The sequence below is a fragment of the Muntiacus reevesi genome, chromosome 9 (genome assembly GCF_963930625.1).
Source record: "Muntiacus reevesi chromosome 9, mMunRee1.1, whole genome shotgun sequence".
Lineage (NCBI taxonomy): Eukaryota > Metazoa > Chordata > Mammalia > Artiodactyla > Cervidae > Muntiacus > Muntiacus reevesi.
Window position 1 is genome coordinate 48,770,173 of NC_089257.1, and position 26,248 is coordinate 48,796,420.

At 40.9% G+C, this 26,248-nt stretch overlaps 1 protein-coding gene across 2 annotated transcripts; it reads right to left on the reverse strand.

Annotated features, from left to right (window-relative positions):
• Nucleotides 1–8,702: 8,702 nt before the first annotated feature.
• Nucleotides 8,703–25,673, reverse strand: TMEM9B (TMEM9 domain family member B). 2 transcript variants are annotated; one of them, XM_065944274.1, is made up of 5 exons: nt 25,249–25,673; nt 21,829–21,920; nt 16,709–16,817; nt 14,175–14,309; nt 8,703–9,783 (listed from the first exon to the last, which is right to left on the reverse strand). In XM_065944274.1, exons 1-5 carry the CDS (start codon nt 25,351–25,353, stop codon nt 9,628–9,630), a joined length of 597 nt encoding a protein of 198 aa, XP_065800346.1. In that variant the 5' UTR covers nt 25,354–25,673; the 3' UTR covers nt 8,703–9,627. The 2 variants fall into 2 exon arrangements, with proteins under 2 accessions (XP_065800346.1, XP_065800347.1); XM_065944275.1 differs by lacking the exon at nt 21,829–21,920 and having other exon boundaries at nt 25,249–25,397.
• Between the last annotated feature and the right edge of the window lie 575 nt (nt 25,674–26,248).

Below are 26,248 nucleotides of genomic sequence, written 5' to 3' on the forward strand. Positions count from 1 at the left end.
GCCTCATAGAATGAGTTTGGAAGTTTACCTTCTTCTGCAATTTTCTGGAAGAGTTTGAGTAAGATAGGTGTTAGCTCTTCTCTAAATTTTTGGTAGAATTCAGCTGTGAAGCCATCTGGTCCTGGGCTTTTGTTTGCTGGAAGATTTCTGATTACAGTTTCGATTTCCTTGCTTGTGATGACTCTGTTAAGATCTTCTATTTCTTCCTGGTTCAGTTTTGGAAAGTTATACTTTTCTAAGAATTTGTCCATTTCATCCAAGTTGTCCATTTTATTGGCATAGAGCTGCTGGTAGTAGTCTCTTATGATCCTTTGGATTTCAGTGTTGTCTGTTGTGATCTCACCCTTTTCATTTCTTATTTTGTTAATTTGGTTCTTCTCTCTTTGTTTCTTAATGAGTCTTGCTAATGGTTTGTCAATTTTGTTTATTTTTTCAAAAAACCAGCTTTTAGCTTTGTTGATTTTTGCTATGGTCTCTTTAGTTTCTTTCGCATTTATTTCTGCCCTAATTTTTAAGATTTCTTTCCTTCTGCTAACCCTGGGGTTCTTCATTTCTTCCTTCTCTAATTGCTTTAGATGTAGAGTTAGGTTATTTATTTGGCTTTTTTCTTGTTTCTTGATGTGTGCCTGTAATGCTATGAACCTTCCCCTTAGCACTGCTTTTACAGTGTCCCATAGGTTTTGGGTTGTTGTGTTTTCATTTTCATTTATTTCTATACATACTTTGATTTCTTTTTTGATTTCTTCTATGATTTGTTGGTTATTCAGAAGCGTGTTATTTAGCCTCCATATGTTGGAATTTTTAACAATTTTTTTCCTGTAATTGAGATCTAATCTTACTGCACTGTGGTCAGAAAAGATGACTGGAATGATGTCAATTTTTTTGAATTTTCCAAGACCAGATTTATGGCCCAGGATGTGATCTATTCTGGAGAAGGTTCCGTGTGCACTTGAGAAAAAGGTGAAGTTGATTGTTTTGGGGTGAAATGTCCTATAGATATCAATTAGGTCTAGCTGGTCTATTGTATCATTTAAGGTTTGTGTTTCCTTGTTGATTTTCTGTTTAGTTGATCTATCCATGGTTGTGAGTGGGGTATTAAAGTCTCCCACTATTATTGTGTTACTATTAATTTCCTCTTTCATACTCGTTAGTGTTTGCCGTACATATTGCGGTGCTCCTATGTTGGGTGCATATATATTTATAATTGTTATATCTTCTTCTTGGATTGATCCTTTGATCATTATGTAGTGTCCTTCTTTGTCTCTTTTCACATCCTTTATTTGGAAGTCTATTTTATCTGATATGAGTATTGCGACTCCTGCTTTCTTTTGGTCTCCGTTTGCGTGAAATATTTTTTTCCAGCCCTTCACTTTCAGTCTGTATGTGTCCCTTGTTTTGAGGTGGGTCTCTTGTAGACAGCATATATAGGGATCTTGTTTTTGTATCCATTCAGCCAATCTTTGTCTTTTGGTTGGGGCATTCAACCCATTTACATTTAAGGTAATTATTGATAGGTGTGGTCCCGTTGTCATTTACTTTGTTGTTTTGGGTTCACGTTTATACAACCTTTCTGCATTTCCTGTCTAGAGAAGATCCTTTAGCATTTGTTGAAGAGCTGGTTTGGTGGTGCTGAATTCTCTCAGCTTTTGCTTGTCTGTAAAGCTTTTGAATTCTCCTTCATATCTGAATGAGATCCTTGCTGGGTACAGTAATCTAGGTTGTAGGTTATTCTCTTTCATTACTTTCAGTATGTCCTGCCATTCCCTTCTGGCCTGGAGGGTTTCTATTGATAGATCAGCTGTTATCCTTATAGGAATCCCTTTGTGTGTTATTTGTTGTTTCTCCCTTACTGCTTTTAGTATTTGTTCTTTGTGTTTGATCTTTGTTAATTTGATTAATATGTGTCTTGGGGTGTTTCGCCTTGGGTTTATCCTGTTTGGGACTCTCTGGGTTTCTTGGACTTGGGTGGCTATTTCCTTCCCCATTTTAGGGAAGTTCTCAGCTATTATCTCCTCGAGTATTTTCTCATGGCCTTTCTTTTTGTCTTCTTCTTCTGGGACTCCTATGATTCGAATGTTGGGGCGTTTCACATTGTCCCAGAGGTCCCTGAGGTTGTCCTCATTTCTTTTGATCCTTTTTTCTTTTTTCCTCTCTGCTTCATTTATTTCCACCATTTTATCTTCTACCTCACTTATCCTATCTTCTGTCTCCGTTATTCTACTCTTGGTTCCCTCCAGAGTGTTTTTGATCTCATTCATTGCATTATTCATTTTTAATTGACTCTTTTTTATTTCTTCTAGATCTTTATTAAACATTTCTTGCATCTTTTCAATCTTTGTCTCCAGGCTATTTATCTGTACCTCCATTTTGCTTTCAAGATTTTGGATCATTTTTATTATCATTATTCTAAATTCTTTTTCAGGTAGATTTCCTATCTCCTCCTCTTTTGTTTGACTTGGTGGGCTTTTTTCATGTTCCTTTACCTGTTGGGTATTTCTCTGCCTTTTCATCTTGTTTAGATTGCTGTGTCTGGAGTGGGCTTTCTGTATTCTGCAGGTCTGTGGTTCCTTTTTATTGTGGAGGTTTTACCCAGTGGGTGGGGTTAGACGATTGGCTTGTCAAGGTTTCCTGATTAGCGAAGCTTGCGTCAGTGTTCTGGTATGCGGATCTTGATTTCTTCTCTTTGGATAGCAATGGAGTGCCCAGTAATGAGTTTTGAGATGGGTCTATGTGTTAGGTGTGACCTTGGGCTGTCTGTATGTTGACGTTCAGGGCAATGTTCCTGCGTTGTTGGAGAATTTGCGTGGTATGTCGTGCTCTAAAACTTATTGGCTCTTGGGTGATGGTTGGTTTCGGTGCAGGTATGGAGGCTTTTGTACGGTCACTTATTACTTAAAGATCCATGTAGTCAGGAGTTTTCTGGTGTTCTCAGGTTTTGGGCTTAAGTCTCCTGCTTCTGGATTTCAGTTTTATTCTTCCTGTAGTCTCAGGACTTCTCCAACTATACAGCACTGATAATAAAACTTCTATGTTAATGGTGGAAAGTTTCTCCCCCGTTAGGGATACCCAGAGAGGTTCACCGAGTTACATGGAGAAGAGGAGAGGGAGGAGGGAGATAGAGATGGGCAGGAGGAGAAAGAGGGGGGCTCAAGAGGAGAGAGACAGATCTACGAAGTTGTCTGATCCCAGAGTGTTCTCCGTAGCCCAGACACCCACAAAGATTCACAGAATTGGATTGGGAAGAGAAGGGGAAAGGAGGAAATAGAGGTGTTCTGAGGTAGAAAACAGAGTCAAGATTGGGAGAGAATAATCAACACACTCGTGAATAAAAATGGGAGCTGAATATTGGATTCTTAAATGTTCACAATTTATATCATATACTGAAAAACAAAAATTAAAAATCTAGAGTAGAGGTTAGACTCTTAAAAATACTATATTAAAAACAAAAACCAAAACACACAAAAGAAATTTTAGAAATATATATGAAGTTTGGTATAAAAATAGGGCTTCTCTTCTTCTTTTTTTTTTTTTTTTCCCTTTCTTCTGTAAGGTTATAGTGGATTGAAAATGAAAATTAAGGTGTAGTAAAAGGAGTGCTAGAGGGCTTTAAAAGAAATAAGAGAAAAAGAAGAAGAAAATAGAAGAGAAGAAGAAAAAAGAACAGAAAAAAAGAAGAAAAAGAAAAAAAAGAAAAAAAGAAAGAAAAAAAATTGTTTTGCCTAATTAAAAAAAATCGTAAAAATCTATGAAAGTTAAGGAGTAATGGGGGAGTAATAAGGAATTTTTAAAGGAAAATAAAAGAGAACCAAGAAAAAAGAAAAAAAAAATTTTTTTTTTTTTTTCCTTACTTAAAAAAAAAAAAGAAAAGAAAAGAAAAAGAAAAAATATATCTAGGAATTTCTCTGGAGCTGTTGCGGTCAGTGTGGGTTCGGCTCAGCTTCAGATAGCTCCTCGTTCCAGCGTATACTTCTCGATATCTACAGGCCCTTCCGGTGTAGTCAGTCGGTAGTTTCTTCAGGGATTTTAATCTGTTGCACCGGTCCCTTCTGAAGTGGTTCCCTTTGTTTATTTGGGTTCTGTTGCCGGTCTCTTCCGCGCCTAATTTCCGCCCTGACACAGGGGGCGGAGGTGGATTCTTATTCAGGTAGCTAGTTCCGTCGCGCTGCGGGGAGGGGCTGTGCGGGGAGGGGCCGGCGCTCCCGGGAGAGCCTTGCGCTCTTTTCTCGGTCTGCGCTGCTCAGGCTCCGGGCTGTTCTGTCTGAAGCGCGCGCCACGCTGCGTGCGGCTCCAGCCCTCGGGCGATTCACAAAAGCGCGGCACACAAAGCTGGGCCCGCGCTCCGGCCCCACGCCGCCCGAGCGGCCCAGGCAGCCAGGCGCTTGACGGGCGCTCTCTCCCCGGGTGCGGCGCGTCTTCTGCCCTGCGCGGTCCGAGTCTCAGTCCCCGCCGGCGCCAGTCGGGCGTGCGCGCCCTCTGCCCTCCGCGTCCCCAGCCCCAGTTCCTGCCCGCGACGGTCGGGCGCCCCCGCCCTCCGTCTCGCCGCGACCCTCCCGGCGGACTTCGGCCGCCCAGAATCTCGGTCCCTTTGTTCTGCGAACGGCCGGCAGTGTGTTCTGGCCGGTTAATTTTCTCTCTCTCTTTTGCAATCCCACAGTTCAAGCTGGCAACTCACAAAAGCTCCCTCTGATTGTCCTCAGGGCGCTCATGCCCGGATCCAGCCCCAAGTAATGCCGCCAGCTCCTCTCCGTTCGCCCCCACTTGCTGGTTGCGGATGCGGGCGTCTGGGGTACTTTTCTGCTGGGAGTTGCTTTTAGGCTCGTAATCTGTGGGTTTTATTTATTCTATCCCTCCCAGTCAGATTCAAACTCTTGAGATTCCAACACTTCCCCCAGGCCCGCCAGTGCGAGGGTTTCCCGGTGTCTGGGAACGTCCTCTATTAAGTCCCTTCCCGGGACGGATCTCCGTCCTTAGCTCTTTTGTTTCGCTTTTTATCTTTTATATTTTGTCCTACCTCCTTTCGAAGACAATGGGCTGCTTTTCTGGGTGCCTGATGACCTCAGCTAGCGATCAGAAGTTGTTTTGTGAAGTTTGCTCTGCGTTCTGTTATTTTTTTGATGAATTTCTAGGAGAGAAAGTGGTCTCTCCGTCCTACTCCTCCGCCATCTTGGCTCCTCCCTCCAGATATGTCTTTTACAAATACTTTCTCCCAGTCGTGGCTTGTGTTCTTGTTCTTGACAGTCTTTTACCAGAAATTTTTAATTTTAATGAAGTCCAGCTTATCAGTGATTTCTTTCTTGATTTGTGCTTTTGATATTGTATCTAGAAAGTCATTACCAACCAAAAGTAAACTAGATTTTCTCCTATGTTGTCTTCTAGTATTGTAGGTTTTTGTTTTGCATTTAGGTCTATGAGCCTTTTTTAATTCCTTTTTTGAAGGTTGTAAGGCTTGTGTCTAGCTTAATTTTTTTTTTTTTTGCATGTGACTGTCCAGTTGTTCTAGCACCATTCATTGAAAAGACTTTGCTCCATGGTGTTCCTATTGTTGTTTTGTCAAAGGTCAGTTAACTGTATTTATTGAGTCTGTTTCTGGGCTCTCTATTCTGTCCTATTGATCTGTTTGTCTATTCTTTTGTCAGTCCACACTGATACTGACTTTATTACTGCAGCTGTACAGTAAGTCTTGAAAATAGGTTGTGTCAGTCTTTCCACTTTGTTCTTCTTAATTAACATTGTATTTACTTTCTGGGTCTTTTGCTTATAACTTGCTGGGATTTTGACTGGGATTGTATTGAATCAAGTTGAAAAGAACTGACATCTTGATAATATTGTCTTCTAATCCATGAACATGGAATATCTCTTATTTAGTTCTAGTTCTTTGATTTCTTTAATCAGTTTTGTAGCTTTCCTCATATACATTTCATCCATATTTTGTTAGATTTATAAATATTTCATTTGGAGGGATACCAATGTAAATGGTAATTGTGCTTTTAATTTCATTTGTTCATTGTTAGTAGAATCAACAATTAGAACTGGACATGGAACAATAGACTAGTTTCAAATCGGGAAAGGAGTACGTCAAGGCTGTATATTGTTACCCTGCTTATTTAACTTATATGCAGAATACATTATGAGAATGCTGGACTCGATGAAGCACAAGCTGGAATCAAGATTGCCAGGAGAAATATCAATAACCTCAGATAAGCAGATGACACCACCCTTATGGCAGAAAGTGAAGAGGAACTAAAAAGCCTCTTGATGAAAGTGAAAGAGGAGAGTGAAAAAGTTGGCTTAAAGCTCAACATTCAGAAAACTAAAATCATGGCATCTGGTCCCATCACCTCATGGGAAATAGATGGGGAAACAGTGGAAACAGTGTCAGACTTTATTTTTTGGTACTCCAAAATCACTGCAGTTGGTGACTGCAGCCATGAAATTAAAAGACACTTCTTGGAAGAAAAGTTATGACCAACTTAGACAGCGTGTTAAAAAAAAAAAGCAGAGACACGTACACCCCAATGTTCATCGCAGCACTGTTTATAACAGCCAGGACATGGAAGCAGCCTAGATGCCCATCAGCAGATGAATGGATAAGGAAGTTGTGGTACATATACACCATGGAATATTACTCAGCCGTTAAAAAGAATTCATTTGAATCAGTTCTAATGAGATGGATGAAACTGGAGCCCATTATACAGAGTGAAGTAAGCCAGAAAGATAAAGAACATTACAGCATACTAACACATATATATGGAATTTAGAAAGATGGTAATGATAACCCTATATGTAAAACAGAAAAAGAGACACAGAAGTACAGAACAGACTTTTGAACTCTGTGGGAGAAGGTGAGGGTGGGATGTTTCAAAAGAACAGCATGTATATTATCTATGGTGAAACAGATCACTAGCCCAGGTGAGATGCATGAGATGAGTGCTCCGGCCTGGTGCACTGGGAGGACTCAAGAGGAGTCGGGTGGAGAGGGAGGTGGGAGGGGGGATCGGGATGGGGAATACGTGTAACTCTATGGCTGATTCATGTCAATGTATGACAAAACCCACTGAAATGTTGTGAAGTAATTAGCCTCCAACTAATAAAATAAAATTTAAAAAAAATAAATTAATTAAAAAAAAAAAAAGCAGAGACATTACTTTGCCAACAAAGGTCCATCTAGTCAAAGCTATGGATTTTCCAGTAGTCATGTATGGATGTGAGAGTTAGGACTATAAAGAAATCTGAGTACCAAAGAATTGATGCTTTTGAACTGTGGTGTTGGAGAAGACTCTTAAGAGTTCCTTGGACAGCAAGATCTAACCAGTCCATCCTAAGCGAAATCAGTCCTGAATATTCATTGGAAGGACTGATGCTGAAGCTGCAACTCCAATACTTTGGCCACCTGATGTGAAGAGCTGACTCATTTGAAAAGACACTGATGCTGGGAAAGATTGAAGGTGGGAGGAGAAGGGGATGACAGAGGATGAGATGGTTGGATGGCACCACCGACTCAATGGACAGGAGTCTGAGTAAGCTCTGGGAGTTGGTGATGGACAGGGAGGCCTGGCGTGCTGCAATCCAAGGGGTCGCAAAGAGTCGGACAGGATTGAGCAGCTGAACTGAAGGACAGCAATTGACTTTTGTATGTTAACCTTCTATCCTGAAACCTTGCTATAATCAAATCAGTTATTAGTATCAGGAATGTTTGTTTGCTTTTTAAAAAATTCTTTTGAATCTCCTACATGTTTACAATCATGTCATCTCCAAACAGTGGTAGTCTTTCATCTTTTCTTTCCCCGTCTGAATATCTTTTGTCTTATTGCATTAGCTAGGATTTACAGTATGATGTTGAAAATGAGTAGTAAGAAAGAACATCCTTATCTTGTTCTCCTCGATTTCTAGTTTACTCAGAGTTTTTGTCATGAATGGGACATTTGTCAAATGCTGTTTCTGAATCTACTGATAAGATCATGTCATTTTCCCTCTTTAGTCTGTTGAAGTGGTGGATTTAATTAATTTTCAAATGTTCAAAGTCTTGCAAAACTGGAATAAATCTCACTTGGTTGTAGTTAAACTTACATCTTTTAATATTAATAAAATCAATAATTTTAGGTTTGATTTGGGAGTTTAAAAAAGCTAACCAAAAACCCCATTTATAGCTCCTAAAATCTCATCCTTATGAAATTAATGTAATTTATTTCTAATACTAAATACTAATTTTTGCCAAGAATTTCTTAAAACAAGCACTCCTTCATGCATCTTAAATCCCTCAATTTATCCAAATAATATATGTGTACTTTCAGAGACCCATCTAAGTACCCATGTTCTCTCTCTCTCTCCATATACACACGCACATAGAGATAATTTAGTACCACTGTTTTTTGATTAGACTGTATAAAACAAGTCTTTCATCAGGGTATAAGTTGTCTTTGTATCTTCAAGTTCATCATACAGCAAAAGAGGGAGGAGAGAAAAGTTGGGATAGATACACTGGTAGGTAGATGTTTCAAAAATTATTTTTATTGTTACATTTCAAAGAAGACATAGGAAGAAGAAAGCCAGTTATCCAATAACTGCTACACCTTTCAGAGGGAGGCAACCAGAACTCCAGTCCCAGTTCAAAGCTGCACACACCAGAACCCAAACAGCTGCCTCTCAACCTGACTGGAGGTGCTGACAAACATGTGCATGTCATCAATCCAGGGAGGCTTGGGTTTAAAAGAAACTTTCTTTATTGCAAGTGTCCAAGTCCTTAGGATTCATCCTTAAAGATACTAGAAGATGAGAAAGACCACACACCAAGACTATGTTTAGTCATTAAACTAGCCAGCAGCCAGTTTGTTCTAGGATCCATTGCATCAGACATCACAGTACCTAAAGAAAATCTGCTTTTTGTGAAGGGCCACCGTGCATTTTCAGATCTAATTTACCATAAAGTGCAGCCACAGGCCAACCAGATGTCTAGATAATACAGTCAGTGCAAAAATTCAAATAGGTAAGTTGGGGCTTTGATGAGGCTCAGTTCAGTTCAGTTCAATCACTCAGTCGTGTCCGACTCTTTGCGAGCCCATGGACTGCAGCACACCAGGCCTCCCTGTCCATCACCAACTCCCAGATGAGTCTGGCATACTGCAAAATATAAATGAATCTTGAAAATAAAAGGCAAAGTCTATCTCCAAAAGTTTGTTTAGTAAGGTGACTTGAGAAAAGTTATGTTAAGCACTTCCCACACATCCCTCCCCTCCTCTGCCAAAAACAAAAAATACCACACAAAAACCCTACCTGAAAATTATCTTGAAAACCAAGTCAAAACTGTGTGGTAAAAAAAGAGAGTGCTTTTTCCAGGTAAAGGACTTCAAGATAATTTACAGGCAGACATATGTTTATTAGTAAAAGTCACAAATAGGAAAAGATTTATTGGCCGACACTGTTTGAGGTGTGTGCTTTTAAAAAAATGCCTTGATTAATAAGTTAATGAAAAAACAAAACAACAAGCGTGTTTTTGTTTCCAGTTTTGAATTTTCCAGAAAGAGTTGGCGAAATCAACAGGGCATTAAAACAAAACCCAGGAAAACTCAGTCAATCTTTTTCCCATTGTCTGCCTCATTTCTTTCTAGTCACCGTGAATTCAATTCCCAATTAGCTGAGGACAACATGACGGTCAAAGACAGATTTTCTCTGTTCTTGAACTTGAAGCTTCCAACGCTGCTGGGCATACTCAACCTTATTCAGCACGTTGGCTCGACTGCGGGAGCGGGCCAGCACATCATGGGCATTTGCAAAAGGCTGGTGATCCTGAAAGTGTAGGAACGGAGAACATCAGATAGCATGATCCATGTAAAACACACACGCACAATAGCAGTTATCCAGCCACAGAGACTGGAGCAGCTGGACTGTTTAAACAGACCATCTAATTCAGCCAAGCATTCTTAGGCACTCAACACCATAAGCAGGATGAACTCAACTACAGAAATAGGTGATTCAAATAAAACAAGCAATGAGGAGGTATTTGTGCAATGTTCCCATGAGTCACTATTTCCAAAGACATTTCCCTTAAGAAACAGGAACCAAGATAAAGACAGTGGTCATTTATGTTAGAGAAGCCTTTCTTGATGAGCTGTGGAAAGAAAATCTATTTGCATGTTAATATCTACAAGTTACAGATAGAGAGTAGGGCTTTGCCTTGCTTTATTCAATACCATCCAGCTAATCTGTGACTGAGGAAAGACTTGTCTTTTTAATATCCTATCCTGACTCTCATATATATTAGAATTGTTACTTGCCAGCTTGGGACCACATTCATCCTGGGAGATGAGTTGACTGGATCCTAACTTGTTTTTTTTTTTTTTTTAATTTACTTACTTTTGTTTTATTATTTATTTGGCTATGCCGGGTCTTATTTACAGCATGTGAGATCTTTAGTTGCAGCATGTGGAATCTTTAGTTACAGCATGTGGGATCTAATTCCCTGATCAGGGATTGAACTCAGATACCCTGCATTGGGAATACAGTCTTAGCCACTGGACCACCAGGATGTCCCATCTTGGGTGGTTTTAATTTCTTCTTATGCTCTCAACACATACACTTAAAAATTTTTCATTCTCTCCATCCCCCTCCCCAATCTGTAATGGACAGAGATACAGCTCAAGTGCTACAATTACCCTCGACTGCTAAGGACAGTAAAGGATTATTACTTCAGCATTTCTATTTGATAAAGTCTTGAATCTTCCATTGCTGAGCACATAGTAGCTTCCATGTTAGCTGATGCCTGAGAAGAGAGACTATTGTAGGGTCACCCAGGTATCTGGGTAGAAAACCAACCTATCCTGGTCAAAATAAACCAATACCACTGATGTTTGTCGTCATTACACAGGAAACCACCATGCTAATCTATCTATGAATAAGATATAAACACAGCTGCCCAAATGACAAAAGGCATTCAGTACTAATTTATTGCTTTTGTTTGTCTTTTCCTTGATCTCTTTTTCCTGAACTTGAATAAGCAAAGCTTCTAAATGTTCCAGCATAGGATATAAGTCACAAGTCAGTGCTGTTAAACTTGGCCTCTTGAAAAGAATATTGTTTTGCTTGTGCATGTTTGCCAAAGCTCTGTTATATACCCAGGGCAGGAGACGGCATGTCTATGGAAAGCTGTAGATAACTGCATAACTATATATAGATATACATATATATATATATATATATATATAACTATATATAAACAGTGTTTTAACACCTGGTCTTCTTTTTATAGCAAGATATTTATATAATGTCAACATTTCAAAGACAGCAAAGAGTTTTCTATAAAGAATCTACCCCTGCCTTCTTTACCAAAATTGCTTCAACTTTTCACTTAATTTAGGGAGTATCTTGTACAAACCCTATTCTTTTTTTTAACCTAAATGAAAATAATAAAAACAATTCCATAAAGTTCAAATGTTTCAAAAATGTAAGAAAAGAGGTCAGGAAAAAGGAAGACAGATTATTTTGTTGTTGGATTACTGTATTTCCCATGAAAAAGTAAACCAATCCAAGGTCATCTAATAAATAAGCACAAACACAAGTTTTAACTCCCTTAACCTTGACCTGGTGTCACATCTTGTCAACATACATGAGTTTGTTCAGGGAGATTAAAATGGCACTATACGAACACAGCGCTTTAGTGAAGTTGTATATAAAACATTATTACCGTTGGTTTGTTTTGGCATAAACAGGACTGGGAAGAGGGATGTGCCTTACCAGCAGAGTACTTCTCAATTTCATAGTCTTTTTATCTACTCTTCAAGGTAGGGGGAGAAACATCTTCTTAAGAAACAAATTAAAGGACTAAACAAACCAGTTAATCCTTTTGGTCTATTTTCCGTCTATCAGAACAAGATTGAACTAGCTGCTCCTGCTCATGTATGCCGGGAGAACTCACATAGAGATTTACTCTTTATATATATATTTGCTCTTTTTATACCGGATAAAATTACAATAAATACAAAACATGTTTTAATATAATGCTTTGATAATAGTAATGACGTGTCATGGATATATGATACAGTAAATATTGTGACAACTTGCAGTGAACTTCTTAACTATTTGTGCTCTCACTTGATTCAAAGTGCTCTACACCCAACAAACATGGAAAAAAATAAAACAGAAATTAACTGAGGATTTAACAAAAGCATGTTTAAAGGAACATAAAGAGTGGAGAACTCTCATCTTGGATTAGCAACAATTGTAGGAATTTTAATTCAACTTCTTATTGGACAGAGTTGTTATCATACATTGATTGCTCTGTTTAGAAAACCTCTCTCTACCCAGAATCAGTTTAACAGATATCCAAAAGTCAGCCAGGCCTCTAAAGACAATGTTCTTATATGGTGGACATGTACATAGGATCAGTCCCTGGTGAACAAAATGGTTACTAAGCACAAGGCCCCATCAATCAAATGCCTTTCCTACATGTTTTCATCTACTCATTTGTGTGTCCATTTATTTTATGTTCTGTGTGTTAAATTAATATTGAAAGTGACAGTGTTAGTCACTCAGTCATGTCTAACTCTTTGTGAATCCATGAACTATATACCCTGCCAGGCTCCTCTGTCCATGGAATTCTCCAGGCAAGAACACTGGAATGGGTTGCTATTCCCTTCTCCAGGGGATCTTCCTGACCCAGGGATCAAACCTAGGTCTCCTGCATTGCAGACAGACTCTCTACCATCTGAGCCACCAGGGAAGCACTAATATTGTCTATTTCTAAAGTCAGCAACCTGGTATTTAATGCTATAAGCAATGTATATAAGCCAGAGCTTTTATCTATGTGCCTATAATGAAATGGTTTGTATGGTCTTGGACACATAACATTTTTATATGTTAGTAGTTCTCATCTGAGGGTGATTTTGACCCCCAAGAACATCTGGCACCGTCTGTGAACATTTTTGATTGTCAGGATTGGGATAAGGGGTGATACATTTCTAGTGTAGAGGTCAGGGATGCCATTAGATATCATACAGTGAATACAACAATCATCTGACCCAAAATGTCAATGGGAAATGTCATATGTGAATGAAAATTATATGAGAACAGTATTTGAGACGCTAATGCTTCCTGATATGGAAAAGTTACTCATTATGAATTGGTTGATTAATAAAGGATGCAAGGGGAAAAGAGGCAAACAGAGGTGTTTCTATGAAAGTTCTTCACAGAACAAAAATGAAATCTTGCTCAAGTAAGTTGAGTATTCATAATTGATATTCATGAAACAAGCAGGCTCTGTTTGTCGTTATAACTTCAGCCATTCAGTTGGGATCTCCTTTCTCATCTTTTACCAACGGGCCCACAAGCTATTCCAGTGTAAAAGGACTTTTGACTGTGGTTGGCAAGGGTTCACTCCGGCTTTGGCTTTTGAAATTGATTCCTGAAACTACTAAATTTTATCCACTTTAAGAAACAGTTCAATAAGGTAATCCAAAATACAACATAATTTCTAAAAAAAATTATATATATATATAATGATGAAATAGTGGAAAATTTGGAAACAAACCCAAATAATGATAAAGACATACTAAATAACAAATTATGGACTATGTCAATTTCTTAGTAGTTTTCAGTGATACAATATTAATTATATATACAAATCTGAATGTGTTTTAAAGATAGGAAGAGAATCAGGAGTGATGATTTTATTTTTCTCTAGAATTCAAGACCACAGATTATTTAAAGAAGGAGGAAAATAAGAAATACAAAACATCAGCAAGTTATCAAGCTGTTCTTCATTAAGTAAAGAATATCATGGTTTTCATGCTTTCCTCCACTAAAGCCTCTTTGCCTTTCAAAATATTTGGTGATGTTGACAGGAAAGGTGGTAGTTTAGGTTGGAGCCTGGGGAGAAAACTATCTCAGATGCTTTCCACAACGTAAACCGGAAAAGGTGATGAAAACTGTGCCCCTGATACAGAAAGCAAAAACCTTCTACAGCGCACTCACCAAGGCTCATCTGTCTAAGCCACCATATTTACGGCTTTACAGGGCAATTTCCTCATAAAGAGACACACTAACACTAGACTTGTCTTTAGTTTCTCTGGTCGAGGATGTGCTCCAGCACATGGGCATTTACATGGAACTACTCTTCACCTGCGCCTTACGTCAGACGACGGCAGAGACTGACTCTGAACAGGTGAGGCATGTTAAGAACTTACCCCAACATCATCATCGCTCTGTATCAACTGTGAGTGTCCAAACAGGCGTCTCTTCAGTATGGGCTCAACCAGAGTAAGATATACCATGTACAGAAGTAGAAGGCCCAAAATGGAGAGATAAATTATAATGGTAACCTAAAGGAAATTGAAAATAAGTTACATCTCTATTCAAGCCAAGAAATCAGAATTTTGTATAATAATACTAACGCCATAGTCAAGACTGACCCATCTGTTAAGCACACAGGATTTCTATACAAACCAGATTCCAACATAAGAAACAAACTCAGCTCTTCACCAAAGTATTATTTATAGAAAAATAGGAAAGAAAGCATTTTTTTGTCTTTGGGGCCTTTTCACAAGTCTTCGAAATTCCATCTTCATCTACTACTAATCATTGTTACCACTGCTAGCAAAGCAGTTTTCGTCTTTCACCTGAATACAATGTCCTAGATTCAACAGCACTGCAGTCAAGACTACTTTCCATTAGGAACCCTAACAGAAAATGTAATTTAGATGAATTTCAACAGCATACTGTTTTAGATCAATTCAGACATACAAAAATACATTTTAGGCACAAGATTTTCTTGAGATCTTAATTTGTGTGGTGTTAAGCAGTAGAGTGTGACAACTCCCACTAGAACGGCTCCAGTTAAAGACAGACAATACCAAATGTTAGTGAGGGTGTACAGAAACTGAACCCTCATACATTGCTGGTTAAGAATGTAAAACGATATAGCTGTTTTAGAATACAATCTGGCAGACTCTTTTTTTTTTTTTTTTTCTGGCAGACTCTTAAAAAGTTAAATATAAATTTACCTCTTTTAGGAATCTACCTGAGCAAAAGGAAAACATATATCCAAAGCACATACACTGATATTCATAACAGCATGATTCCTAAGAATAAAAATCTGGAAATAATCCAAATGTCCATCAACTGATGGATGGAAAAAGAAAATGTGGTATATTTATGTAGCAGAATGCTATTCAGTAATAAGAAGTAATTAAGTACTGATACATGCTATAGCATGAATAAACCTCAAAAACATTATGCTGTGTGAAAGAAACCAGTCGTAGAAAAGCACACATTTTCTGACTCTATTTATATGAAATGTCCAGATCTAGACATACAAAGCAGAACAGTGATTATCCAGGGCTGGCAGTGGGCTTCTCTGGTGGCTCAGACTGTAAAGAATCAACCAGCAATGCAAGAAACCCAGGCTGAATCCTTAGGTCGGGAAGATTCCCTGGAGAAGGGAACCTGCTCCAGTATTCCTGCCTAGAGAATCATGTGGACAGAGAAGCCTGGCGGGCTACAGTCCACAGAGACGCAGAGTCAGACACAACTGAGGGACCAACACTTTCACTTCAATTTCAGGGCTGGAGGTAGGCATGGGATCAATGATAAATGGGCATCAGGGATCTTTTGTGGGTAATGGGAATGTTCTAAAACTGGATTTTAAAAAATGGTTTTAAATTTGCTAAAACTTATAAAACTGTACACTTAGTATGAATGACATTTGGGGATGCAAATTATACATTAAAATTTTGTTAAAAAATAAAAAAGTTTATGATGATTTCTCTACAGGACGGCATCCTGCTGGAGTAGAAGCTCTCTGGCATGGTCAACCACAACAGGAATTTTTTAACTGGTACAGCTGGCCACTCCAGACTCCCTTGAAGCCTTTTTTTGGGGAACAGAAATGGGAAACCCCACATAAAAATTGGGAAAAAGAACTACTAGCTACCATAATAAAGTAATTGAACTCATTAGAGGTCCAAATTGTGATGAAAGTGATCTACATTCCATTTCCTATAAAAGATAAAGAAAGAAAACCTTAAAATCCAGGATAGTGTAGTCACTAAATATGTAACTTTTTCTAAGAGTTGAGATGGCAGGAAGAAGGTCTAATTATGCTGCTTTCTCACTAATCTTTGGCATTCGTGGACCAAGGAGAAGCTGGAATGTCTTTCTGGAAAATGCTTATTACACACAGGGCTGCTTTGTGCCATTTCACATGTCACACCCATCTAAGGTGTCCAAATTCATCTACAAAGAATCTCAATGAGGCAGGTGGAGAGTAGGCTTGTTAATCCTTTCAGAGTGGGGGCTGGGGATAAGGAAGAAGTAGGTAAGAGGGTATTGGAGAAGAGGATGGAAGAGCAATAGTTCAGGTAACTAAATAGAATTCCAATGTCCAGCATTTTCTTTCCTGTTTCAGTTCAGTTCAGTCCAGTCGCTCAGTTGGGTCCGACTCTTTGCGACCCCATGAATCACAGCACGCCAGGCCTCCTTGTCCATCACCAACTCCCAGAGTTTACTCAAATTTATGTCCATTGAGTCAGTGATGCCATCCAACCATCTCATCCTCTGTCGTCCCCTTCTCCTCCTGCCTCCAATCCCTCCCAGCATCAGTGTCTTTTCCAATGAGTCAACTCTTCGCATGAGGTGGCCAAAGTATTGGAGTTTCAGCTTCAGTTTAGATACCATCAAAAACTGTTTCAGAAGCAGAAAAGATGGATTTTTCTTTTCTTACCTTGATCGTAACAGAACTTCTTTCTTCATACTTGCATTCACAGCGAAGACAGTACGCTTCTACGTCAGGCCCCCGCACAGGCATGGGATCCACAACATGAAGGCAATCACTGAAAAAAACAAAGATAAAATACTGTCTAAACCTAGCTGGATTTTCTACTCACACTGATCAAACCTTTCCTGAAATCCAGAATAATCACTGAGCTTACCCAATGAACAAACATAAGGAACAAATAATCAGTAAGGGAAGTGAAATAATTTCCTCTCAATATTAGCAATTTGGTAAGATCTAACAGTCTAAGATGGAGAAGGAAATGGCAACCCACTCCAGTATTCTTGCCTGGAGAATGCCACGGACAGAGAAGTCTGGCGGGCTTTATTAGACACAACAGTCTAATAAACCGTTTAGTTCAGTTGCTCAGTCGTGTCTGACTCTCTGCAACCCCAGGGACCGCAGCACACCAGGCTTCCCTGTCCATCACCAACTCCCGGAGTTTACTCAAACTCATGTCCATTGAGTCGGTGGTGCTGTCCAACCATCTCATCCTTTGTTGTCCCCTTCTCCTCTCGCCTTCAATCTTTCCCAGCCTCAGGGTCTTTTCAAAGGTCAGTTCTTCACAACAGGTGGCCAAAGTATTGGAGTTTCAGCTTCAACATCAGTCCTTCCAATAAATATTCAGGACTGATTTCCTTTAGAATGAACTGGTTGGATCTCCTTGCAGTCCAAGGGACTCTCAAGAGTCTTCTCCAACACCACAGTTCAAAACCATCAATTCTTTGGTGCTCAGCTTTCTTTATAGTCCAACTCTCAGATCCATACATGACTACTGGAAAAACCAAAGCTTTGACTAGATGGACCTTTGTTGGCAAAGTAATGTCTCTGCTCTTTAATAAGCTGTCTAAGTTGGTCATAGTTTTTCTTCCAAGGAGTAAGCATCTTTTAATTTCATGGCTGCAGTCACCATTTACAGTGATTTTGGAGCCCCCCAAAAATAAAGTCTGTCACTGTTTCCATTGTGCCCCCATCTATTTGCCAAGAAGTGATGGGACCAGATGCCATGAACTTAGTTTTCTGAATGTTGAGTTTTAAGCCAACTTTTTCACTCTCCTCTTTCACTTTCATTAAGAGGTTCTTTAGCAAAGCACAGAGGGTCTTCTTTGCTTTCTACCATAAGAGTGGTATCATCTGCATATCTGAGGTTATTGATATTTCCCCTGGCAATCTTGATTCCAGCTTGTGCTTCATCCAGCCTGGCATTTTGCACGATGTACTCTGCATAGAAGTTAAACAAGCAGGGTGACAATATACAGCCTTGATGTACTCCTTTACCGATTTGGAATTGTTGTTCCATGTCCAGTTCTAACTGTTGCTTCCTGATCTGCACACAGATTTCTCAGGAGGCAGGTCAGGTGGTCTGGTATTCCCATCGCTTGCAGAATTTTCCACAGTTTGTTGTGATCCACACAGTCAAAGGCTTTGGCATAGTCAATAAAGCAGAAGTAGATGTTTTTTTGGAACACTTTTGCTTTTTCAATGATCCAACCATAAAGATACATATGCAGCAGCTATTTTTCAAAAGTGCTATTCATAGTTTAAAAAATGCCCCTAAAAATCCCAAATGAGACTGAAAGCTACTTAGCAGATCAAGTCATATTTAGACTGTTCATTTAGCAAGTAAAACTGCTAAACTGATTGAAGGTGATCTGGGGCATTATTCAAACACAATAACCTCTTTTACGAATTAACTAACATTATCTGAACTGCCACATGTGGTATATGAATGGCTAACCACATTTAACAGATGGTAAATTATGAAACTCTGAAAACCGAACACCAGAGTAAGAAATAATTACTTTTCTTAAGGAGTCTATTTAAAAAGCATGGAGAAGTAGGTTTAGGACAACAAAAATATTTAAAAATGAAAACATTACCTGGCAACAGTACATAAGTCATAATAAAAGGCTGAATGTTTGTTGCTGGATGTTGTTTATTTTCTCCCCATTTGCCATTTATTTATGGCTTATGAAAAAGCAATTCTACTAAAAAAATCTTATTTTCTAGAAGTCTGTCAATTCTAGGAAATAATTAAATTCTTACTCTCCACAGTTATTAAGAGCCCACTACTCTGATCCCCTTCAGCAAAGGTAGGCAAAGCTCTCCTGTCCTCCTGCCGGCCCTTCTCGTCACCTGTCCCTTAGGCACTTCTGGCTGCCTGAAGAACTCTACCACAGCATCCTGTCTCATTCAGGCATCCTGTCTGTCTCACTCTACCCACCTTCTTGGCAGCACCCAATGCGTCAGGCTGATTCTTTCCTTTTGCCCTATCAGAACATACTTTTTTGAGTTCTGTTCCCTGTGAACTGTGGTAGAACAAAGAAAACCCAAAACGGCATAAGTGATAAAAGTTTTGTCAGTTTTCCTTAACAGGTAATTTAATTTTAACAAAGGTAATAACGAAAAAGTAAGTCTCAACTGGCAGAATTTCAAACAAGAGTAAGGTCCCAAACTTACACCATACAAGTGTGTGGTATCTGTTCCAAATGTATTGAAGACCGGGAATGTATCCAGCTGGATATAGGCATAAAATAGACAGAGGAAGCTAAATCCCACTGCAGGGGTATCTAGCTCAGAACCATGGAGGGCATGTAGCCCAGAACTCTCAGAGAGCTCACCTGCTGCATGAGGTCAGACTAAATGAACAGCTAAAAAGGACTGGAATAAAAGGCCTCCTCGGACAGTTGTATTTCTGTCTTGCTTTAAATGATTTAAGGTGACCTGGACTATTATTCAAATACGAGATTAATTCTTTCATGAATTAACCAACAACATCTAAACTGTCACAGTGTGGTATATGAATAGCTAATCACACTTAACAGTTCCCTCCTCTCACCTCACCCATATTTCTTTGAACCTCAGGAAAATGAGATTTATCTCCTACTTAGTTTCCTAGATCAGCTTCAGAAACCTTAGTCACAATCTTTGGAAGTACAAATACAGTTAATAACAAAGATTCTGAGTGCTGTGCAGGATGAGAGAGGAAACAGGAAGTTTGGGTCTGTCTGGCCAGTCACTGTAAATACAGAACCCAAATACAGAACTCAGCCACTTTAGGAACTAGGCAACACCTCCCCCTAGTGCCAAAAGGAGGACATTATCAGCTTCGAATCACACCCCAATACAAACCAGAGAACTCAGACTTTTCTTAAGCTACACAGTATAGGTCAATGAAGAATTAAAGCTGACAACAGGACAAAATGGAGGCCAGGAGGTAAATACATATATTTAATATATATATAGGTATGTTTACCAGGAAGTAAATACATTACATTTACCAGGAGATAAATACTGGTATTCCCTGGTGGCTCAGTGGTAAATCTAACTGCTTGCAATGCAGGAGACCTGGGTTTGATCCCTGGATCGGGAAGATCCCCTGGAGAAGGGAATGGTTACCCCCTCCAGTATTCTTGCCTGGAGAATTCCATGATCAGAGGAGCCTGGCAGGCTATAGTCCATGGGGTCACAGAGTCAGGCATGACTGAGCTATTAACACTTTCACTGATATATATGTGTATATATATAGTGTCAGATAAGATATCCATATATCTATATATATACACACATACATACACTTACATATAGAGCCAGATAAAATACTGGAAGCCTTGGAAGACTATAACATCTTGATTAGTCACAACTTGCCTACCCTTCTAAAGCCAGTTAAAAACTTTCAATGACATCTGTGAACCTATCCAGAGTAAAAGGCTAAGCTGCAGATAGGAAGCAAGAGTGAGAAGGAAGAAAAATTCCAAAGTAAGCCTTGTTTTCAGCTGTTTATTTTCAAAGCTCCCTATTTTCACCAGTAACCAGGGATAAATGACATATGGCTTTCTGTGAACCTGGAGTAAAAAAAGTCCGTGAAAAGACTAGAGCTAAACACTTGAGCAGTGAGTTCATTTGCCACTCAAATAACAAGCGTCATACTCTATTACTGATAATAAAGTAAACTGATTATAAGTGCTCGATACATTTGGGAAATTTACAGGAATAACTTATTTGAATTTTCTTTTCATATAAAATAACTTGTGGATATAAAACCTAAAAGAATAGTCATATCACTGTGTAATACAAGACAATTTAAAGTGGAACACAGAAGTTCTCAAGAACACACTTACCAAATGTCAGATTAAACTTAAATGGGAACTTAGGGACTGAACTTCATGGGAAGAATAGACAATGGTATCAAAAAAGCTAAACACGCTCAAAGTCTGCATTTTCTTATTCAAAGTCAGCTTGGAATAGTGTAACCGAATAAGTTTAATTCTGCTTTCAAAGTTTTAGGTCTATTTCACTGTGAAATCAAGTACATGTTACAGTATGGTAACATCTGGAGCTATTTTTCTTCTATGCCTATCCTGTCAATCTTCCATTGCAAACCATAAAATGTCCCAGTCCAGGGTAAGGAGCCCACCTATCCTTAAATGACTGCTTCCCAATCATTTTATGGCATGTGTAGAAAAAGCTATCATTTGTAAGATTCACTGAGGTAAACAGAAAAGACTGCTGGTGACAAACCAGTCAGGATCCCAGTCATTGCCAGATTATATACCAAGGGGTGAAAGGATCAATGACTTGGCATATCTATAACCTACTGGCCCACCAATTGGTAAACTCTGATACCTATGGCTCATTCTCACTCCTTCCTGAGCCTTCTGACACTTTTAAACACAGTCTCCTATATCTGACAATATAGCATCAAAAACCACAAGTTTTAAAAATTATAACTCAGATAAATGAGGCTTGCTTACCTTCAGCTGAGAAGCAAGAAGGGCCTAAATTTAAGGGCACACAGAAGGGTAGCTATGGGGTGTTCAGATGCCACAAACTCAGCCCCACCCCAATGTAAAACCCTGCCTGCCTGGGGCTTTTGGCTACATTCCTTTAGATTTACTTGATGCACTCAGGGTCTTACTCTCACTTTTTCAAATGGAAATGGAATTCAACACTTTTGCTTAAAAATAAATATTTACAAAGAAAACAATACACTGGATGAATATCCAGGGCTAACAGTGATAACCAAAGAAAGAAACGTGACAGGTAATTCAGTAACATGGACTACTTACCAGTCTTTTTGGGATATGTTCTTATTATAAATATGCCCAGAATTATCTTTATAGGGAGGACAGATACATTTACATCGGACATCCTCAGAATTCTGTAACCAAAATAGAAACTTAGTATAGCTTGTGGACAGTTTATCATCAATATTTTTAGAAACTGCAACTTACACATTTTGTTAAGCATCCCCTGCCAAGTATTCTAAAACTCTTCATTTAAATTTTGTAATAACTTTAAGAGATACAAGTTTTTAAAAAACCATTGGTAATGCTCATGAATAATTATATAATACATAAAATTATTTTGAAATAACACCTAGTATCTGTGGTTTATTAATCACATTTTTCAGTCGCGTGACAAAATTGTGCTAACGTTATCACCACCTATCTGCCAGTAGAAAGACACAATAGACTGACCGCTGTGCCTGCAAATAAGAATGTTGATTACCGAAGGATTAGGAAATATCAAACTAAAAATTGCAAAACAAGTCACAATTCTACCCATCATCCTTCCACCCTTTGGTATAAAGGCACTGATATGGCTAAAGTGAGTTGGGCCAGAGTCCTAAAGAAGAGATGAAGTTTTAGAGGCACTCAGCTACAAAAAAAAAAAACAAAAAAAGGAAGTACATAAAGGAAGTAGCTTCAATATAGCTGAGATCAGTTTGGCATACTCTTCCCAGGAAACTTTGCTTCTAATCCCTGGGAGACAGAGAGGACAACTACTGAAAAAGCAAGTTTGAAGAAGTGAAGAAGAGGTGACTAAATTTATGAATAGAGGGAGTAGGAGATGCTTTCTCAGCGAAGGGGAATCTAACTTCAGAAGGAAGGCAGTGGCTCATTAGTCTCCAGAGGACAGAGCCCAGAACTCCTATATATAGTGGTATGTCTGGCAGAGTTGTTGATAAGTCGTTTACTCACTCAGGAGTTACTTAGTGAGCATTTGTCCTGTGCCAGAATTTGTGCAAAAGGAGGTGGATTCAGATAAGTCTAAGATAGTTCCTGCCCGCAATTAGGACACACCCAAGTAAAGAAGACTGACAAATACATGGTTACAGTAATACACCACTTAAAGTGATGACAGTAGATATGCAGGAGGTGCCATCAGTGTTTTGAAAATCAGACTTGCTGCTGTCCCTGTTTCTGAAGGGAACTGGGGAAGATTTCAAAAAGAAACCTTGACATAAACAACAAGGATATGCTATAATAACCTATAATGAAAACGAACCTGAGTTATTTTGCTGTATACTTGAAACTAACACAGCATTATAAATTAACTATATTTCAATAAAAAAAAGAATCCCTGACCAAACCTCCCCATCTGTATGCTTGTCACTCATCTTTCCTAGCTCTTGTATTTAAAGGTATTATAGAGTAAAGCTCCAATTTAAAAAATGCAAATATTGTTTTCCCATCATATTAATGTGAATGCCTTCTGTTTCCTCCAGTAATGAGCTAGCTCATCAAGGAGGAAGCACAGGGCAGGTCTGGAGGGTATGGGCATGAAGGGGACTAGAGAGCGGCATAAAGATGAAGTAGGAAATAGATGGGTTCCAGGTTGGAAATTTACTATTAGTCACCTCCTCAGGTGGTGACTGCAGCCACGAAATTAAAAGACGCTTGCTCCTTGGAAGAAAAGCTATGACAAACCTAGATAGTGTATTAAAAAGCAGAGACGTTACTTTGCTGACAAAGGTCTGTCTAGTCAAAGCTATGGTTTCTCCAGTAGTCATGTATGGGTGTGGGAGTTGGACCATAAAGAAGGCTGAATGCCGAAGAATTGATGCTTATGAACTGTGGTGGTGGAGATCTCTTGAGAGTCCCTTGGACTGTAAGGAGATCAAACTAGTCAATCCTAAAGGAAATAAACCCTGAATATTCATTGGAAAGACTGATGCTGAAGCTCTAATACTTTGGCCACCTGATGCAAAGAACTGACTCATTAGAAAAGACCCTGGTGCTGGGAAAGATTGAAAGCAGGAAGTGAAGAGGAGGACAGAGGATGAGATGGTTGGATGGCATCACTGAATCCTCTTTGCATTTTTTGAGATAAGATACAGGTGGGCTCCAGTTGAGGAATTTACAGCCAACAAAAACAGGGTAAATAGCCAGTCTCTGTCTCTTACTGAAGGGAATAACCATGGCAAGGACAAAGTAAGGAAAAAATGCTGTCTGATAAGGGAGATCCTACACATGCACACAAAGTCTCCTTGGAATCAAAAGTCAGAGGATAATTCCAGGCCACAATCAGTCTTGCTCCTCCAAGAAGCCTTCACTTTTAGATCCATCTTGGCTATGCGTGCACACCCCAGCGGAGGGTCCTGAGACAAATTAACCGGGGGTGGGGGTTGGGGTGGGACGACAAAGCAAGGTAACTGGCCTGAGGGAAGAGGAAGACTCGGAAAACTGCCCCTTTACAAAGGATTTAAACTTCCCAAAAGCCCGATTCTCTCTGAGCTTACCCATGAGCCTTTCCACATGTACTTGTCTTTTCAATAAACTTCTTAGTTTACTCTTTACTTTCTGCCTCCTTGCCTGCATTCGTTCTTGAGTAGGCAGGTAATACTAGGGATCCTAGCCCTAACTGTTGGCTCCTGTGGCCCAGTGCTTAGGACTCCCCGTCTGGGAAACTAAGATCTGGCTTCCAGCTACCGCTGGCAGCTGCTTGCTGCAAGCCTGCCTCTTACTGCTATGCGCGTCAGAAATCAAGGGGATGAGAAGGGCCAAGAAATGTAGCAGGGGAGAAGGCCACAACTTCACCTCGCCTATGGTTGGGATCCTCCTTTACCCACTAAATTATCAAGAAAAGAAAGCAACAAATGGGCTAGGAGATCCTGGAGGGAGTGAGGTGCTGAGACTCTGTGGGTCCTTTCTGTTGAGAAGGAAGGCTGCCAGGAGAGGCAAGTTCCCACAGTGGGAAGGGACTCTGCTCAGGGTTGAGTTGAGAGGAGTTAGTTCCTAACAGGTAAGACACCTGTGAGCTGGGGGCTTCCTATCCGGGCTTGGGGATTTCGGAGGGTGGTCCGTGAGGCTGGCGAAGGGTGACGGTAGACTGTCAGAGCTTAAGTGTAAAGCTCAAGTTAAAAGCTCTCAGAGTTGGAAAGGGTGTAAAGTTGGAGGTGGGTCCTGTCGGGGCTGGGAAGGGAAATTTAAGGAGCCGGACATGTTGTCTGGGCCCCGTCTGGACCAGGTGGGGCGGGGCGGGGTGTCAGCGCCGGGGGTGGGTGCGGGCGCTGTCCACTGTCAGGGCTGGAGGGCGGGAGTGCCATCCGGCTGTCCGGAGGGTTTCGGGCGGGGGTCTGCCAGGGCTGTGACGCTAGGGATCGGGCTGGCAGGGCTGGCAGAGGACTGGGGTGGGGCTCAGGTGGACAAGGCCAGAGGCAGCGGAGGCGCGCCGGTCTGAAGCGAAGGCTGGGCGGGACTCACCTTGGCGGCGTCTGACAGCTGCACCAGCAGCAGCACCGAGAGCGCCAGGCAGGACAGGCTGAGCATGGAGGCGAGACGAAGGAGGCCGGCCCACAGGGTCGCCATCGCGGCCAGGCCCAGCAGTCGCCACAGCCGGAGCCCCCGAGACCAGCTCCCAGCCGGGCTCCGGCTCGGGCTCGGGCTCCTCCGCCCGCACTTCCGTCTGGGCCCTCGCGTCACGGGCCGCGCCGGGTCAGCTACAAAAAGCACTCGCCCCGGAAACGGTTCCCGGTGCGGAGGCCGGGAGGCTGCGCCGTGCCCTAGAAGCTTAGGCGGCCTCTCCCGGGCACAACCTACGCTAGCGCCTTCGAGGCGCTAGGATATCTTCCCCGACACAGAAGCAGCCGGGCCGCGGGCCGCCAGTGAGCTGGGAGGTCCTCCCATCCAGGGAGAACCCCCTCTCCCGCCCACCCCCCGCAGAACGCCCGGATGTCAGATCCCCAACAAGCCCGCGGTTCACCGGAGCGACCCCTGCGAGGCCGGAGTCGTTGGTTGCCAGCCTTAGGACGGAGTGGGCCCCAACCTCAGGAATTGCTGAGAGGCCGCTCGTCCCGGACGGCGCAGGCGGGGTGGGTGCTAAGCTTGGGAACAGGTATGATACTGACCGAGCCATCCCTTCCCCGGAAGCCCACCCGCAGTTAGAGGGTCGAGGGGGTCCTCTCCGGCACTTTGGTACTGACCTGCGGCCCACTCGCCTCCCGGAAACCGTTCCCGGGGAGGCTGCTAACAATCTGTGAGTTGCCTTCGTGGGTGTGGCCTCCGTCTGGGGCTCCTTGCTGCCCTTCCGCTAGGGGCTGACTGCTTAAGGCCGGCTGCCGCCAGCAACTGGGCCACAGCAGAGGGGCTGGGCCGGGCCAGGCCAGGCTCCGGAAGGTGTGGAGTTGGCGAAAGAACCCCCCTAGTAGCCGCCTCCGCCCAAGATTTCAGAAGATGGGGGATCACGATGCTACAATCCTGTTCA

What these genes read in the sequence shown, in the direction of transcription:
- TMEM9B (XM_065944274.1), bottom strand. Translation starts at nt 25,353, where the DNA reads ATGGCGACCCTGTGGGCCGGCCTCCTTCGTCTCGCCTCCATGCTCAGC. An exon ending in AGCTGTCAGACGCCGCCAAG is followed by an intron (nt 21,921 to 25,248) that starts GTGAGTCCCGCC and finishes TTTTGGTTACAG; the next exon opens with AATTCTGAGGATGTCCGATG. An exon ending in GAAGTTCTGTTACGATCAAG is followed by an intron (nt 14,310 to 16,708) that starts GTAAGAAAAGAA and finishes AATTTCCTTTAG; the next exon opens with GTTACCATTATAATTTATCT.